This window comes from Spizellomyces punctatus (assembly GCF_000182565.1).
Source record: "Spizellomyces punctatus DAOM BR117 chromosome Unknown supercont1.4, whole genome shotgun sequence".
In the NCBI taxonomy this organism is placed as follows: Eukaryota; Fungi; Chytridiomycota; class Chytridiomycetes; order Spizellomycetales; family Spizellomycetaceae; genus Spizellomyces; species Spizellomyces punctatus.
In genome coordinates this window covers 968,999-984,569 of record NW_015971540.1, presented here as the reverse complement: position 1 = coordinate 984,569, position 15,571 = coordinate 968,999, and the positions used below count along the sequence as shown (strand labels likewise).

Sequence of the window (15,571 nt, the reverse complement as noted above, 5' to 3'; positions counted from 1 at the left end):
ATTGAACCGGCGACAACCAGTTCGGATAAGCTAATCTAACCAATCTACGCTACGGCTGGAACACCCCTGCTGAACACCTCTGGTCTACCGTGCCCATCCAACATTGATTGCACGATTGTCAGCATATTACAGGTTGCCAGCGTATCTCGGTTCCAGTAGCGCATCGTCCAGGCTTGCTGCAAACAGTTAGGGTTGGTACAACCCAGCAATCCGTGGACTTTTTCCATCTTGCCTTCGCGACGGCGCCAAGGTCTTGAATGAGGTCGTTCTTTGAATTCTTTCTCGACAAACTCAGAGGATGAACAGCGAGGGCAAACAGATGAGGTCTTGTGTTCATCAAGAAGAAAACAATCAATGCGGTTGCGCTTGAACAGGGTGCGCCAACCTTTCATCTTTGATGAGGTCTGAAATCTCGCAGTTCGACCGGCGTCGCTCCAATCACCCATCACAATGGTAAAGTTTTCACCGTATTTGTTGTGCATGGCACTTATGAGGTCTGATTCACTTCGCTGCCGACTGATGAAGGAATGCCACTTCCACCGTGTGTGGGCGGGATGGGAGTAGAATTCCTTGCGACGATCCGAATCTGCGCGGCGAACAAGAAGGTAGCGAGTGAAGTCCATGAGGTTCATCGTCTTGTGAGATGGTATTCGTGATTCTATGACGTCCATTCCCACTTCCTTCTTCATCTGCTGTTGTTCCTTTCGCTGCCGACGGCTGCCTGTCTCCATGGCTCGCTGGTTTGCGGTGTAGCGAAACGTTGTACCATTGCCGTCCTGGCAGTAGAGAATGTCGCGCTTGTTTGGGTCGATAACGACAACATTCTCTGCTCAACAAGCAGGTAAGTTGTTCTCCACATATACTGCCTTCACCTCAGCTTCTAGGGTCTTTGCTGACTTTCTCGCTCCACGCTTTCCATACTTGTCGGCGTTGGGGTGTTTCAAATACACAGACACCGAGGTACCGTCCGTTGTGATCGAGCCTTCAAACTGCATATCGCGGCGAGACCGAAAAGCCTTGGTACGTAGATTGCAGATGTGCATCCATAAATCGACCTTTGCTACAGCTTCTGCGTCTCGCCGCGTGATGCAAAGGATATGAGAGTAGAGGATGACGGTGTCGATCCGCACATGGCTTTGGATGAGGGAGCGGCGAAGTGGGATTGCACTGAACCGTCGAAATCCATGCTTTTCATATAGGCTTGACAACCGACAGTAGGCAGGGAAGAAGGCGAGAGGGTCTACAGCAACTGAATATGTGAGTGGCTGGTCGGAAAGGGGAATGAAGGACCACATCTCTTCTAGAAGCTCACTCTCTTCAGCGGTCAAGTCATCGAGTGACTCGGGCACAATATCAAAAAGGAAAATTGACTTCAAGTAGCGAAGACGAGCAAAGAAAGCCTTTCGCACATCACTTTTAGGTGGCAGTTGCTGCTTCTGTCCCTTCACATCGAGCCGCAGATTGATATACCGAAGGAGCATCTGCATGAAATGCTCTTGAACATTGACTTTCAGGTTTGTCATCATACTCGCTGTCAAGTAATTGATTGACTGCTGCTCGCCTCGTAGATTTGGATGAACAAAGCCGATGCGGCAGTACTGACAAATGTATGGCAACAAGCATTTGCGTAACGCCTTTTTCGCATCAGTTTTTGGCTGCCAAGCCTCTCCTTTGTTGAGAAGATAGAGAATCGCTTCGATTGTATCTTCATTTACTGTGGGAAAGGTTGGTGCAGATAGGATGTAGAATTTGAGAGCGTGGGAAGCGTGGTCGGCGAGTTGATGGATGATGGCGATGTAATCTAGAAGCCGTTGGTGGTAGTTTGGCAGGAAAGCTTTTGCAAAGGAAGTCTTGTTGCAGGTATGTAAGCAAGTAGGTTTGTCGAGTTTTTCGAGCCTTTCGAGCTTTTGCTTCTTCTTTGGTGGCATGATGATATCTGTAGAAAAAGATGAAAGCCTGGGAAAATGGACGATGACTTATATAGGATTTTGTGGATCAAACCATAGTTCATGAGTCTAAATCGAGTAAAATTATGATTAAATTGGTTGGAATCTTTGTACTAGTGCCAATACCCATCGGCTCCGCACTATGTACACTAATATCAGGCAACAGCAGTAGGGTTAATGGTGATACTTTTCGTCGTGTTATCCGTCTAAGTTAAGCAAGTGAGAGGGATGCCTATGTATTAGAAAAAGACCAGCATAACGTACCTTATATATCCCTACCAACCGATCGGCCAACTCAAACATATTGTTTCGCAAACTAATTATTACAAACTGTGCATTCTTCGTTCTTTCTTTAATGTAATTTGCCACGATTGAGACATTACGGAAGTCGAGGGCCGCGTCGATCTCGTCCATTACGTAGAGAGGCGTCGGCTTGAAGTGATGCAATGCAAACACCAGAGCCAGCGAACTTAGCGTCTATCGAAGCGCGAGCGTCAGATGTTTCTGCAATTTACTAAAGGCCCACTTGTTCTAGGTTGCTTACTTTCTCCCCACCAGAGAGATTCGAAATGTTCTTCCAGCTTTTCTTGGGCGGCATGACACTGAATATAATTCCTTCGGAGAAGGGATCCAGGCTATCAACCAACTCTAGTTCGGCGTTACCGCCAAGAGTAATCATCTGAAATGCCACATCAGTAACGTGGCGATGGTATTAACATGTTGACCAATTGAGAAAGAGCACGGACCTGATACATTTCCTTCAGTTTTTGTGATATAGCAGTGAAGCCTTCCATGAATTCAGCCAGCCGCTTGTTCCGGAGCTCGTCGTAAGACTTCTTTGCTTCATCACGTCGTAGAGTTACCTCCTCCAACACCTTTGCTTGTGCGAGATACGCCTCACGCTTCTGCCTGTATTCCTCGAGAACGGTCAGGTTTGGGGTCCCCTCATTCACTTTGGCTGTAAAATACCGATTTAGGATAAATCAGAAGGCCAAGGTACACAGAAAATGCACTCACCTTGAAGTTTTTGAATATCCGCTTCCACTTCTTCCTTGTCCAAGGCGCCCAGCTGTTCGGCTGTGTACTGCTCGAGCTCCAGGTCCTCGTCATCTGACTCAAACCTACAATTGCATAAATGACTGCGTAGCTCAAAGGCAAATACTATTAGAAACGTACCCAGTTGACTGTAATCGAAGATTACACGAAATTTCGTTTTGATAATACTTCTGTTGTTTCAATTTGGTTGCCAATCCCTCCTTCGCTCTTTCAAGCTGTGCCTTAGTTTCGACCTGATCGGAAGGTTAATGAGACCTACACTTTGCTAGGATTTTTAATTGCATCTAGGATACCTGAAGTTTGCGCATTTCGTTTATCTCTTCTGTTTTGACGTCAAGTATTTCCTTTATTTGCTCCAGCTCTGTTTCCTTCGTCTCCAGCACCTGTGCAAACATTGAATAGATAAAGATGAATGACGAATGTAGTCACCAGGTCGCCACTCTCAATCAACCTGCTGAGCCTCTTGAACTTTCCCCTTCACTTGACTAGCTGCGGACCGTTGACGCTCCAGATCTGCATCGATGCTCTCGATTTCTGTCTTAACACTGTCGAGTTCAGTTTGATTCTTGTGAATACTTTTCAGTATCTTAGCCACTGCTTTATCTCTTGTTGACCGCTCCACTTGCAGCTTCGTCATTCTCGTGTTATTTATGCCAATCTCTTCGTTAACTCCATCAACCTTCGCTTGTTGTGTTCTTAGCCGCACCCCGCCGACTTCGAGAATTTTGCCTTGTAGCTCCTTGATGTCTTCTTGAATTACGGTCGCACTTTCCTGCAGATTACTTGTCTGCTTGGTGAGCTTAGATATAATGCTATTGAGTTCGTCGCGGCGAGACAGGTCTTCGGTACTCGGCCCTTGCTGTTGAGTTCTATCAACTAGATCAGAACACATTTTCATGCGGCACAATTGCTGCCATCCAGCGTACCTGACAATCTCTGCATGCTTCTCTGCATCCGCCAACCCTTCCTGCAGCGACTTCACGTCCATTTCAACTTTTGTCAATTCTAGCTCAACAGCGGGCAGCTGGCGTCCACACTCATCAATCTGCTGCTCCAACTGGCGGCGCTTCTCGAGCAGCTCTTGCAACACCCCTTCAATCTGTTCCTTCTCTTTCTCGAGTTGGACCACAGTTGCTTGCGTGACCCCGTCAGCTGCAAATTTAGAGCTCATTCCCCCACGCTGTGGTTTGTTTCCTCCGCCGCTCATGGTCCCCGAAGTGTCAATAAGCTGTCCATCAAGCGTAACAACGCGATACCGTCGCGAATTACCGAAAGCTATCCGATTCGCTTGCTCCAAGTCTTTTGCCACTAAAGTATCTTGCAGCACTTGATAAAAAGCCTGAGCATATTTGGGATGCTTAGGTTTGATCAAGTCAAATAAACGGGGGACCCTTTCGGGAGTGTCAATGGGCTCTCGATTTCCCTGTTTAAGCTTGTCCAAGCAGATAAAGGTTGCGCGGCCAAGGCTTTGCTTTCGCAAAAATTCGATGCATTGCTGTCCCGCATCTACCGTATCAACGACAATTGCATCGAGGGCGCCGCATGCGGTGGTGACGGCAATGTCGTAGGCATCATCAATCACGCCAAGGTCTCCCAACCGTCCCTAGGATTAAGTGATAATTGAGCCAACAGGAAAAGATAGGATGATTAGTTCCTCTGGCTGATGCTCACACAGATCCCTGGAATTCTGCCGGTGTGGCTCTGCTGGATTAAACTTGTATGCACTTTGCCTCTGGTTTGAGCTGCCTGCAGGGACACCTTCGCTTCGTCCGCCTTCTGCCGTGACTGCGTGACAGATTTGCGCAGGTCCTGTTCCTTAATCGTGCACTCCTGCATTGCCTTCTGGAGACTTATGTTTTTCGCTTCCAGAGCCTCTTGCGACTCCCGTATTAGCGAAAGCTCCTTTTGCTGTATAGTTTCATGTTTGAAAAATTTTAATAGAATAAACGACCAGCGGTCGAGGAACAATGTTACCTTCCGCCCAAGTAAAGCGCGAAGCTCCACAACTTTCTGCTCAGCTTCCTTCAATGCAGTTTTCGAAGATGTTATTTTCTGCTCTAGTAGTTCCCTCTCCGATGACGCAACGTCTAATGCCGCTTGCTTTTCATTTATTTTCTCCATCCAGGGAGCTAACTCTTCCTGCTTCTTTTCGATCTGTTTTTGAAAGACCTCCGTCTTGCCTATGACACTTGCATCAGCTCAGTCCTCTACTATGCAGTACATCCTAGATAGACACCTTTTAGACTTTCCCTGATTGTTTCGAGTGCCTTCTCCTCGGCGGCAAGTCGTGATGCCAGCTCACCAGCCTCCATTGTGGCTTTCTCCATATCCGCATCGAAGTTGCGAATCCAAGTTTCATTCTCCGAACGCTGCAGACTCTCCTGCAACTCTATCAGCATTGGCATCCACCTGAAAGAAATTACTAGGTCCTACTTTGTGAAGGGCACTGGAAAGCTTTTTCAGCTTCTTTTGCAGATGTGCTTCCTTTTCTTTAAGTTCGACCTCCGCGCGATCATATCGTTGCAGTTCGTCCCGAACTGATTTGGCCTTTGCTGCTATAGTCTGATCAAAGCCGTCAGCAAGTCATAAAGCATATGATCTCATACTATGTCATTACATTGTAATCATTCTGTATGGTACTATGTCTTTCCTCCAACGAGTTCACTTCTTCTTTCAACGTCATGAACCTCCGGCTTTCGCCTTCCTGTTTGACATTTAGGGACTCTATGGTGGAACTAAGGCTGGCAATTTCAAGGGTGCACTCGGCGAGGTAAATATGATAGAGTGCATTCTTCTTCTTCTTAAGCAGATTTTCTGTGTGAATGAAGTCTTCGGCGTCTTTTCTTTTCGACTATTTTAAACAGAGCAAGAACTTGAGATTTGCAAATGCACGAAATGCGTCAAAGTAAGACGACAGTTCATGTACCTCTAATGACTTCTTATCCCTCTCCACAAATTTTAGTCGGTTCAGCTTCTCTGAACGTTCCTCGTTTAGTTCATCGAGCTGCTTGTTTGCATCTTCGATGGGTTGTTTATAGCGGGAGGTTCCAATGATGTCTTCTAGATACTCGAGCAGCCCATCTTCATGTTCATTTTGGGCTTTGGGCTTCATGAGAGAAATTGACTCCACTTCCCCCTTTGGTCAATAGTATTCGTCATACGCACCTATAAATTTAAGAATCGACACAGCACCTACCTGAAGAATCAAAAACCGCTTATGCTCCAGGTCAACACCCTTACTTTTTAGCAGGCCGGTCACCTCTGTGAAACTACTCGTCCGTCCATTGATCCGATAGATGCTCTTATCTGGCGCTCTGTCACTCCCGCCTCGTTCAACAGATCGTGACACAACGAGATCAGAGCCTTCGACCATGCTAAAAGCATCCGGCCCTGGCTATCCATATACTAGCATTAGAATTCTTGTAAACATAAGATGAAGGGAATATTATCATTTCAAAGATACCAGGTCTATTATTTCGCGGAAGTGCACCTCGACACTGCAACTATCTAGGTTCTGGTGGTGTGTGGAGTTGTGAATGAGTTCAGATAGCTTTCCTTGTCTCATTTTCTTCGCTTTGAACCCAAACACAAATAAGAGCGAGTCAATAACGTTCGATTTTCCAGACCCGTTGGGGCCGACTATTGAGGTGAAGGACTGGCAAAAGCAAACTGATAAGCGTTTACTGGTAGCTGCTGTTGAAATAGGTCACTCAAACCTTATGAAACGGCCCTATTTCAACCGTCCCTGCGTACGACTTGAAATTTCTGAGAACCATTTTCGAAATGACCATGCGCGGTCGAGCACCTTCGGGATGCTGGCATGAGATAAATCAGCATAGGCGATGGCTGTTTCAGTTTGCCTGCTGCTTGAATACTCACTTGCTCAGCTATTAAGCCCTCTACATGTGATAACATGGTGTGTTGGGGGAGATCGTCAGTAAGCGTGCTTTGCAGGTGAGGAAGTGTGTCCCTGGTGCATGTCCGACCCATTGGACACACAAGCCACGCTTACCACAACACGACCCTTACGAACGCTATCTATTTATTTACATTCTTTCATGCATTACAGTACATTTACTATTAAGTTTGCGCTTCCTCCGTATCAGGAGGACTCGCACTATTCTGCAGTCTCGCCCTTCCCCGGATGTAACTTTCCCCATCCAATTTCCTTGACGTGAACTGTTTCTGTGGATTTCTAGAATAGATGTCCTGAATCAGGCCCCACTGCAGTTTAAAATAGAATAATAGATTGTCGTAGCGACCATCGTAAGGATCTCTGCTATATGCGTCATGAAAGTCTCGAAAGAACCAGTACACTGCCTCAATCGTCGACAGGTAGGTCTCTCCAAAAGGCTGGTAACGCCAAAAGAGGGTCCGGCGACTTCGGATAGACACTCTCTGAAAGCTCTGACCAGCTATTGCACCAGCCATCGCCTTCCCTTGTTTCCACGTTCCATCAAGCACAATCAGTTTGTCGAAAGAACCTGGCTCTATGTCAGCTAGCGGTAGGGCATCCTAGCCATATGAAGGAATCGATGACAAACACAGCAACAGGTCAGAAGCCAAATCATGCAGCTCACACCTCGGAGGGAAAGAGAAGAAGACATCGTTGCGGATCTGTATACTTTGTAATGCTCGACGTATCCGGCGCTTTCACCATATTTTCTACCTACAACCATACTTATATTGGCCTTCTGGTACATGACGGACGACATGCAGAGGCATACCTTAATTGTAACTGAATCAGGCGCAATGATGCGCGCATGTGCTGACGTACTTTTGCCCTCAGTTTCTCGCGGGTCACGGTAACTGCACGACGAGAATGAGTGTCATAGCTTTAGAACACTGCTTGTCGAACATACATGTCCACAGATATCGGCAATTGGACATGGGGAGGTGTATGGCCTAATGGTATGCCTATAGTAAAGTAAGAAAGGCATATAGAAAAGTGAGTTCCCTTCTCTTTTGCGGGTGCCAGTCTTGTCGTTATTACCGCAGCGGGGGCAAAAAACTTTGTGATTTCGTCTGCATTGTGGACAGCATAGCCGGTCCTGATGATAGAGTGGCTCCAAATCTGCTTCGTCAATGTCGAATGCCCCGAACGGATCTGAACTGTCCTGTTGGGAACCATTCCCCATTTCGCGCATGTCCATTGACCGAACCAGTTCCAGCAGAGTGTGGAGGTGATTGAAAATGGCACTAGAACCCATTATTATCCGGATAATCCGGTTAATCATATCGCATAATCAGCACCCCCATCTATCGCTCAAAGCGGTGAGGCATGCATGTAATGTTTTTTTTTTTAAACTGCGGTGAGGCGCATGCCAAAGGTCTATAAAAGGGGGGCCTTTTCCCTCTTTCCTCTTTACCCATTCTCGACTCGCAAGCATCTGCCCAACGCTCAACTCTCAAGTCCACCATGAGAATACTGCTCTGGTGTCGAGGACCTCGCCCGCCCGACAACAACAACATAACCCCTTGCAAACGCTGCTACTACTATATTGCTACGATCGCAGGTATATCTTGCTGATTTTTCCCACGCGGATTCCGAGTCTAATTCTGGTTTAATTAGTATCTGAACATCCTCCGACTAAAGAATTTCGGAATCAAAGGCTTTGTAGGATTTCTCTCGTGGTGGTGGGCTTAGTTACCCGGTTAGAAACAACCGTAATGTATCGCATGTGTAATTGGGCCTAGTGGTAGTTAGTGGAATCGTGCTGCTTTGCACGTACCCCAGTTCAACCCAGGCCGGAATCTGTAGCGAGTTAGGATGGGGTGGGACTCGTTTGCAGGATAGGTTATGAAGGGTTGGACAGGCTGGCTAATTGTAAATTAGAACCGGCTGTAGTGGGTTGGAGGGAGAATTTGTCCCTAGTGACATTTTCTACCACCTGCACACTAAAGAAGGGTTTAGTCACGCGTTCTGCTTACCTACAGCTAATCGTCAAATTCCCCGATGCTATTTTTTGATTTTTGGCCGATCGAATATAAGTTGCATGAATGAATAGCTGATATATCCCCTGGAAGACCTTGCTTCAACCTTCTCGTACTCGGGTCAACACTGGAATAGATTGGCGCTTCCTACAATGCATGATTCTAGGAAGCATGAAGAAAAATGCATCTGCGCTGTTTGCACCTGCGGCAGGCATAAGTTGTGCAAAGTTGCAAGAACTGTGGAAGGGCATCTTGACGCTCATACCGGTAAGAACATGTCTCATTTTGTGGCAGGGCTCTGTTAAAACATAAGATCCTTCCAGAATATGGAGACAATTATGTGAAGTATCAGACGGAGAGACGATTGCGGGGAAAGGCCCATCCCCAGCAGCTCTCAATTGGAGGGGATTTTTATGGTTCTACTGAAAAGTATGAGATGTTCCCCACTCGATCTGATAAATGTATCATCAAGTGCTAAACTACCCTTTATTGGAGACAGTCGGGAAAAGTTTGTAGCTCACGCATTTCCCCCGCAGATGCCGGTAAGTACTTTGGTTAAAGTGTATCTCCGCCCAGCGCCATTCTCATGCGTACCGCCAGCCCAAAAAGGTCGTATATGCTCGAAATGACGCTCCGTTTGATTCTACCACTACTCAGAAGCATGACTTTCCTGCTTGGCCAATCACCACTGTATCATCAATGAGACCCAAAGCAAACCATATTGAGAACACCGGTGAGCATTGACACCACATTCTGATGTGTTGAGGTTCTGCTGACGGTAGTTGTTTCATAGCCAAATTCGATGGCCAGACCACCAACAGACGGGACTTCCGCCCGTTTGAATTGCAGTCCAGGCCCTTTCGAAAGGCTGCTGACTACCTCAAACCTAATACCAGATTTGAAGGTGTAACGACGCACGATGCAGATTATCGCGCTTGGCCTGTTCCTCCTCCAGCAAAGTCTCGAGAGGTAGCCAGCTACGTCAGTCCAACAGAAGACAGGTAATTTTGTAACCTTGATTGGCACTACTTCACGACGTTTATATAAGGCGAGCACAGGGAATTTAAGTCGACGACAGGCGCCACATACGTGGGTCATCAGTTACCCAGGAGTTCCTTGTCCATGGTATACCCTTTCTTTCCTAATTTTCCATCGGCCTCCTTCCTCATTCAAGTGCTTAGGCTCCCCGTCAAGCGTATGTGGTGTCTCCGGTAAAGTTTGAAGGTGTCACCACCAATCGAGACAGCTTCCGCCGTTGGACCTTACCGACCAAGGAACCGAAGAAAAAGGCTATATACACTCCTAACCAATCCGTTTTCCAGGATTCTACTACATGTAAGCTTTGTCCTCTTATTACTGTTTGACTGCAACTTTGACACAAGGTTGCCTGCAGACCACGATAACTATCAACCGAAAACGGTGGAGAGGCTTCTGCGCATTGTCCCCAAGTACCAAGCGGTTCCAACAAAGTTTGATGCGACAAGCACACACCGCCTGGACTATCAGCCTCCCGCACACCAAACTCGCGAGGCTGACTTCAGACCAAGGGCGACTTACAATCCACAGCACGACGACCGGGACTGGGGGACGACTATGCGCTCGCAATACACCCCTAAACCCATTCCACGCTGCCCGGCGGTGCCCTGGATGCCTTTAGAGCGAGAAAGACATGATGATGGGCATGTCTACTTGACGGATCGTTCCCGGCCGGCGCTAGCTGGGGTTGTAGTGTAGCTCCCATAGCCATGTCCCCAACTTTCTTTGGTCCAAAATAATAGCTCCAATCTTACGTAAGCCAATGGCACAGCAGTTACATTGTGTGAACCGTCGTGGGGGCAATCCTAGACATTTTGTTTTTCCCAACATAACTTTCAAGATGGCAGCTGCGGTGCGGGGTCCAAAGTTTTTCTCCACGACGAAGAAAGGTGGGATCTCAACGGCCACAGTTAACGTCGCGTGGGCCCATGGCACGCTCCTAATGGTGGCGACCCATTACCCCCAACAGGCGAGAACTTTGAATTGAAAGCCGATTTAAACAGTGAATACAGAGAGAAACGAAAAGAGACCGTCAAAAAGGTCATTGCCAATATGACTATAGGAAAAGATGTCAGCAGTCTTTTTGCGGATGTGGTCAAGAACATGCAGACGGAGGATCTTGAACTCAAGAAGTTGGTCTACCTCTACCTCATCAATTACGCGAGGACCCAGCCAGAACTCGTTATTCTGGCCGTGAACACATTCGTTAAGGTTAAAAAGTGAACTTTTTAGCCCTAACTATGACAGAAGTTAATCTTGTCAACAGGACACAGACGATGTGAACCCGTTGATTCGTGCGCTCGCAATCAGGACGATGGGTATGCTACGAGTGGAGAAGATAATTGATTATCTATTGGAGCCATTGAAGAAGGGATTAAAGGTTGATGTTGTCAAATTAAGTTATTGTTGCGATTTTGCGACAAGTATGTTAAGCCCCTACCGTAGGACGAAGACCCATATGTCCGGAAGACCGCAGCCTTGTGCGTGGCCAAACTCTACGACCTTTCACCTATGATTGCGATTGACAACGGTCTGATTACTATCGTTCAAGACATGCTCTCAGATAGAAATCCAATGGTATGGCTGAGAGTTACATTCGACTCAGGTATGCGTTCGCATCCTGATCCTTGGGCCGCATTTGCAACTGCCTGAAATAGGTGATTGCGAACGCTGTCGCTGCGCTTGCCGAAATTAGTGAAGCTTCTGTTCGGCGTGACGTATTTGTCGTCAACAGAAGCATACTCACGAAACTGTTAGCGGCTTTGAATGAATGCACAGAGTAAGCACACGCCTTTCCGACTGATTTTCACTATCTAATGGATTCTATTTTCCTACAGATGGGGCCAAATCTGCATTCTTAATTCGTTAGCTAGTTATCGTCCGCATGACACTCGTGAGGCGGGCGATATCGCGGAGCGGGTACTGCCCCGGTTGCAACATGCCAATGCCAGTGTTGTGCTGTCGGCAGTGAGGGTGGGTTCGCGTTACTACGCTCTGTCAGTCTGGACAGCAGGTGACTGATACAATCATTCGTACGAACTGTTAGGTGTTGATGATCTACCTGGAATTCATCACTAATGACGAACTTTTAAAGCAAATCACAAGGAAGATGGCTCCCCCATTAGGTAATGGCTAGCCTGGCAAATTTCGCATTCGGGACTATTGATTGAAATAACTTGTGTACAGTCACTTTACTGTCATCAGAGCCGGAGATACAATATGTCGCTTTGCGAAACATCAATCTGATTCTTCAAAAACGGGCGGACGTTCTGAATCAAGAAATTCGAGTATTCTTCATTAAATATAATGATCCGCCCTACGTGAAACTTGAGAAATTGGAAGTCATAATCAAGTTATGCTCCGACAAGAATGTCGACCAAGTGTTATCCGAACTACGGGAGTGAGAAGAGATTGATTTTTCATTCCGATGAAACATCTAACTTTGGGCCTCGCAATATTCATAGGTATGCGAACGAGGTGGATGTCGATTTTGTACGAAAATCTGTCGGTGCCATAGGACGGTGTGCCGTGAAGATTGAATCAGCATCAGAAAAATGTGTGAATGCTTTGCTTGATTTGATCAAGACAAAGGTCAGCCATGTTGTGCAGGAGGCTATTGTCGTCATCAAGGTGATTTCAACTATCATACACTCGTTATATGAGCTATTTGCTTATCGCTCTCTGTTTCAGGATATCTTTCGCAAGTACCCAAATAGATATGAGGGTATTATACCCGCTCTGTGCGAAAACCTCGATACATTGGACGAACCAGAAGCAAAAGCTTCTCTAATCTGGATTGTTGGCGAATATGCCGACCGAATTGACAATGCTACTGAGCTGCTAGAGTTTTTCTTGGAGGGTTTTAAAGATGAGACATCTATGGTATGGATCCGAGAACGTTACAGAAGAGATTCGGCCGCATCGCAATATCAATGTGTGCTTATCTTTTGTTAGGTTCAGCTGCAGCTTATCTCGGCTTCCGTCAAATTGTTTTTGAAGAAACCGGGTGCTGCACAAGAGATTGTTCAACGAATTCTGACTACGGCCACCCAAGGCTGCGATAACCCAGATATTCGGGATCGAGCCTACATATATTGGCGACTCTTATCGAGTAATCCACAAACTGCGAAGGTTTGTGGAGACGATCTACATGCATTACGAGCGTAAACTCAGCACCTCCCATTGTAGGCTGTAGTCTTGGCGGAGAAACCCCCAATCGAAGCCGACACTGCTACGGTCAGTGAATCATTACTAGATGAGCTACTCCATAATATCGGAAGTCTTGCCTCTGTCTACCACAAGTCACCTTCACTCCTTGGAGGTACCTCCGTGGAAATTGGTCGTACTCGAGAAGTGTTAGTACAGTATATTATTTGCACAAATGTGGCTGATGGTCTTCTTATCACTCTTGTTCACGCCACCTTCTTTTTCCCCTTTAGCCTTGATTTGGAAGGCGAGGAGCCGGAGGTCGACGCACGCACAGTGGCAGCCCAGGTGAACGCTGTGGTCGGTGGCGGTATTGACAATCTCCTCGATCTCGACTTTGGTGGTCCGTCTGCAGGGTCTCCTGCAGTTGCCACACCTCCACCAATGAGGACACAAACAAGCGCCATTGACGATCTTCTTGGGCTTACTGACCTATCTCCCTCAACATCTACCCCTACCTATCAACCCGGCGGCTTTGAGCCTATGGTTGGCGCGACTAGCACAACTCCAAAGGTCTCCTTTTTGACTTCGGCCAATGCAAAGGGGCTCGACGTGCAAGGAGCCTTCACCAGAAGGAATGGGGACCTCTATCTGGAGCTAAGTTTTGCGAACCGAACATCAGGGCCAATGACTGAATTTGCAATTCAGTTCAACACTAATACGTAAGTCTTCGCACTTGCCATGCCGTTTCCAAAATGTTAGATTAAACGCCTTATCCTGGCTGGAATTTAGATACGGTATCACACCTGCAGCCTCCCTTCAGGTTCCCGAGCCATTAGCGCCAAATCAGAGCGCAGATGTCTTATTACGGTTGAGCACGTCCGGTGGCGTGCAGAAAATGGACCCTCCCAATTTGATTCAAATTGCATTGAAGAATAACCTTGGAATCTACTATTTCAATGCATTTATAGCAGAGGATATTGTTGGTAAGTGCGAACATCAGAAGGCTTACGACAATTTATCGTCCGCCAACTCGAGCTATTTTCACAGGCAATCACAGATAGCGGCATTACAATGCATTATATTGATAGGATATGTGACTCGAAGAGATCTTTAGAAAAAGCCCTTATTGATTGTTTCAAGCAATTTAAGGAGTGCCATCATATGGCGCCGATTCCCAAAAGGACTTTGAAATCAAAACCTACAGGAGGTCGGTCAGTATCCAGAACCGGGGACACGTACATAAATACAATGCGTACCATCCATCCAATGACAAAATAAAAAAGGCACATTGGGTACAATGCCAATGCTCTTCGTTGGTTTAGACTGACATCTGAGAGAAAGCTAACCGAAGCTACAATGCACGACCTTAGTACAACCGAAAACAAGCCGGCACTGCACTTCGGGCTTCTTGCACGTACCATATACAGACCACGCGAATGCGACGCTGACTAATACAACGCGGCCAATCAGTGGCACAAAAAGGCTGATAATAGCGGCAATAACGAGGGGAAATATGCAGTAGCCGAGGACACAGACACTTTGAAAAAAGGACCTATGCGGCAATAGACGCCGGTAGATCAGAACATTCATGTCGCTAACCGTATACAGTACTCGCAAGATTCCAGAAAGCTTACATGGTTCCTCCGAGTAGTTTGGAGTTCAACGTGACAACGGCCGCACCACACCAAACAATCACAAAAATAGCAGTGAAGACCTGGGGTATTTGATCTTGTGGCGCTTTGATAGTCAATCGTCTAAAAATGCAGGCATGTTATCCAACAAGATCCGAGTCCACTCCATAATGGAATATCGTACATTGAGAGAGCGAGACACAAAAGGAGCGGTCCCCATAGATCCCCTAAAAAAGCACGTTTACGGGCTCCCGGCAACTAACGCATAAAGCCAAGAACTTTTCGGTCCCCTTAATACTCACAATCTCTCAAAATGTTTTTGCTGTCTTGTTTCGGTAACAGCACTTGTCGCAGTTTTCCCCAAATGCTACGAAGGTCTCTAAGCTGCGGCACGAAGGGTCAGTTTATGGACATACTCGCTGGGTATAATACTTGGAAGCCCTACTAACAATAGTAGCTGACACCGGTTCGTCGAGCGTATCTAAGGTAGGTGTCGGCCCATTCCCAGCGGGGCCCATGTTCCCAGATACCGGAATAGAGACAGTTGGGGAACTCAAGTCCCCCGCAAAACCCGCCGTCCCTCTTCCCGTGCCCTTCAAAAATTCAGCTTCATCGCTTTGTCCACCAAACTCGCCAAATTCGTAAGGTTCAAAGCCCGCATTTGCATCTGTCCCGTATGTGGCACTCATCGCTGATCTGGTATGGGCGTAGGGCACGCAGTTCCCGCAACATCCACGCGTTGGTTTTGTGATCACGTGGGCATCTCACGCTGCTCATGAAAACGTAAGCAACCAAAGGACGCGGGACTATGCTGACGTA

General features: G+C 47.0%; 6 protein-coding genes across 6 annotated transcripts; 2 read left to right on the top strand and 4 right to left on the bottom strand.

Annotated features, from left to right (window-relative positions):
- Window positions 1-44: 44 nt before the first annotated feature.
- On the bottom strand, window positions 45-1,928 carry SPPG_02771 (uncharacterized protein; the record flags this gene model as incomplete). Its single annotated transcript, XM_016751056.1, has 2 exons — window positions 45-797; window positions 864-1,928. The coding sequence occupies 2 exons, from the start codon at window positions 1,926-1,928 to the stop codon at window positions 45-47; spliced, it is 1,818 nt and encodes a 605-aa protein (XP_016610335.1).
- Window positions 1,929-1,966: 38 nt separating this feature from the next.
- SPPG_02770 (uncharacterized protein) lies at window positions 1,967-6,944 on the bottom strand. Its single transcript, XM_016751055.1, has 19 exons — window positions 6,882-6,944; window positions 6,719-6,817; window positions 6,466-6,657; window positions 6,199-6,396; window positions 5,929-6,138; window positions 5,620-5,853; window positions 5,436-5,564; window positions 5,239-5,383; window positions 4,977-5,182; window positions 4,674-4,910; window positions 3,929-4,605; window positions 3,454-3,871; window positions 3,296-3,385; window positions 3,123-3,235; window positions 2,964-3,067; window positions 2,693-2,904; window positions 2,491-2,625; window positions 2,211-2,423; window positions 1,967-2,152 (listed from the first exon to the last, which is right to left on the bottom strand). The coding sequence occupies exons 1-19, from the start codon at window positions 6,915-6,917 to the stop codon at window positions 2,102-2,104; spliced, it is 3,699 nt and encodes a 1,232-aa protein (XP_016610334.1). The 5' UTR covers window positions 6,918-6,944; the 3' UTR covers window positions 1,967-2,101.
- A 79-nt stretch (window positions 6,945-7,023) lies between these two features.
- Window positions 7,024-8,212, bottom strand: SPPG_02769 (uncharacterized protein; the record flags this gene model as incomplete). The annotated part of the gene is made up of 5 exons (XM_016751054.1): window positions 7,024-7,517; window positions 7,585-7,671; window positions 7,730-7,811; window positions 7,865-7,919; window positions 7,996-8,212. 5 exons carry the CDS (start codon window positions 8,210-8,212, stop codon window positions 7,083-7,085), a joined length of 876 nt encoding a protein of 291 aa, XP_016610333.1. The 3' UTR covers window positions 7,024-7,082.
- A 360-nt stretch (window positions 8,213-8,572) lies between these two features.
- SPPG_02768 (uncharacterized protein) lies at window positions 8,573-10,749 on the top strand. The gene is made up of 8 exons (XM_016751053.1): window positions 8,573-9,203; window positions 9,260-9,365; window positions 9,436-9,478; window positions 9,537-9,669; window positions 9,730-9,937; window positions 9,995-10,061; window positions 10,118-10,271; window positions 10,330-10,749. Exons 1-8 carry the CDS (start codon window positions 9,089-9,091, stop codon window positions 10,668-10,670), a joined length of 1,167 nt encoding a protein of 388 aa, XP_016610332.1. The 5' UTR covers window positions 8,573-9,088; the 3' UTR covers window positions 10,671-10,749.
- A 33-nt stretch (window positions 10,750-10,782) lies between these two features.
- Window positions 10,783-14,425, top strand: SPPG_02767 (uncharacterized protein). The gene is made up of 15 exons (XM_016751052.1): window positions 10,783-10,861; window positions 10,942-11,183; window positions 11,239-11,352; window positions 11,418-11,549; window positions 11,630-11,751; window positions 11,810-11,945; window positions 12,019-12,097; window positions 12,159-12,372; window positions 12,437-12,602; window positions 12,663-12,854; window positions 12,927-13,103; window positions 13,161-13,327; window positions 13,412-13,840; window positions 13,911-14,104; window positions 14,169-14,425. The coding sequence occupies exons 1-15, from the start codon at window positions 10,813-10,815 to the stop codon at window positions 14,180-14,182; spliced, it is 2,427 nt and encodes an 808-aa protein (XP_016610331.1). The 5' UTR covers window positions 10,783-10,812; the 3' UTR covers window positions 14,183-14,425.
- Window positions 14,145-15,469, bottom strand: SPPG_02766 (uncharacterized protein). The gene is made up of 7 exons (XM_016751051.1): window positions 15,202-15,469; window positions 15,055-15,136; window positions 14,937-14,979; window positions 14,756-14,875; window positions 14,540-14,673; window positions 14,378-14,472; window positions 14,145-14,319 (listed from the first exon to the last, which is right to left on the bottom strand). The coding sequence occupies exons 1-7, from the start codon at window positions 15,439-15,441 to the stop codon at window positions 14,266-14,268; spliced, it is 768 nt and encodes a 255-aa protein (XP_016610330.1). The 5' UTR covers window positions 15,442-15,469; the 3' UTR covers window positions 14,145-14,265.
- Between the last annotated feature and the right edge of the window lie 102 nt (window positions 15,470-15,571).

Bases quoted from the DNA above. Each gene is read 5' to 3' on its own strand.
- SPPG_02767 (XM_016751052.1), top strand. From the start codon at position 10,813: ATGGCAGCTGCGGTGCGGGGTCCAAAGTTTTTCTCCACGACGAAGAAA. The intron at 12,855-12,926 runs GTATGGATCCGA...ATCTTTTGTTAG, and splicing joins TTAAAGATGAGACATCTATG to GTTCAGCTGCAGCTTATCTC. The intron at 13,841-13,910 runs GTAAGTCTTCGC...GCTGGAATTTAG, and splicing joins ATTCAGTTCAACACTAATAC to ATACGGTATCACACCTGCAG.
- SPPG_02768 (XM_016751053.1), top strand. From the start codon at position 9,089: ATGCATGATTCTAGGAAGCATGAAGAAAAATGCATCTGCGCTGTTTGC. The intron at 9,204-9,259 runs GTAAGAACATGT...AGATCCTTCCAG, and splicing joins GCATCTTGACGCTCATACCG to AATATGGAGACAATTATGTG. The intron at 10,272-10,329 runs GTAAGCTTTGTC...GGTTGCCTGCAG, and splicing joins TTTCCAGGATTCTACTACAT to ACCACGATAACTATCAACCG.
- SPPG_02770 (XM_016751055.1), bottom strand. From the start codon at position 6,917: ATGTTATCACATGTAGAGGGCTTAATAGCTGAGCAA. The intron at 5,565-5,619 runs GTAATGACATAG...GGCTTTGATCAG, and splicing joins CCATACAGAATGATTACAAT to ACTATAGCAGCAAAGGCCAA. The intron at 3,872-3,928 runs GTACGCTGGATG...TCTAGTTGATAG, and splicing joins AAGCATGCAGAGATTGTCAG to AACTCAACAGCAAGGGCCGA.
- SPPG_02766 (XM_016751051.1), bottom strand. From the start codon at position 15,441: ATGAGTGCCACATACGGGACAGATGCAAATGCGGGCTTTGAACCTTAC. The intron at 15,137-15,201 runs GTTAGTAGGGCT...TTCGTGCCGCAG, and splicing joins AACCGGTGTCAGCTACTATT to CTTAGAGACCTTCGTAGCAT. The intron at 14,674-14,755 runs GTAAGCTTTCTG...ATTGCCGCATAG, and splicing joins AAACTACTCGGAGGAACCAT to GTCCTTTTTTCAAAGTGTCT.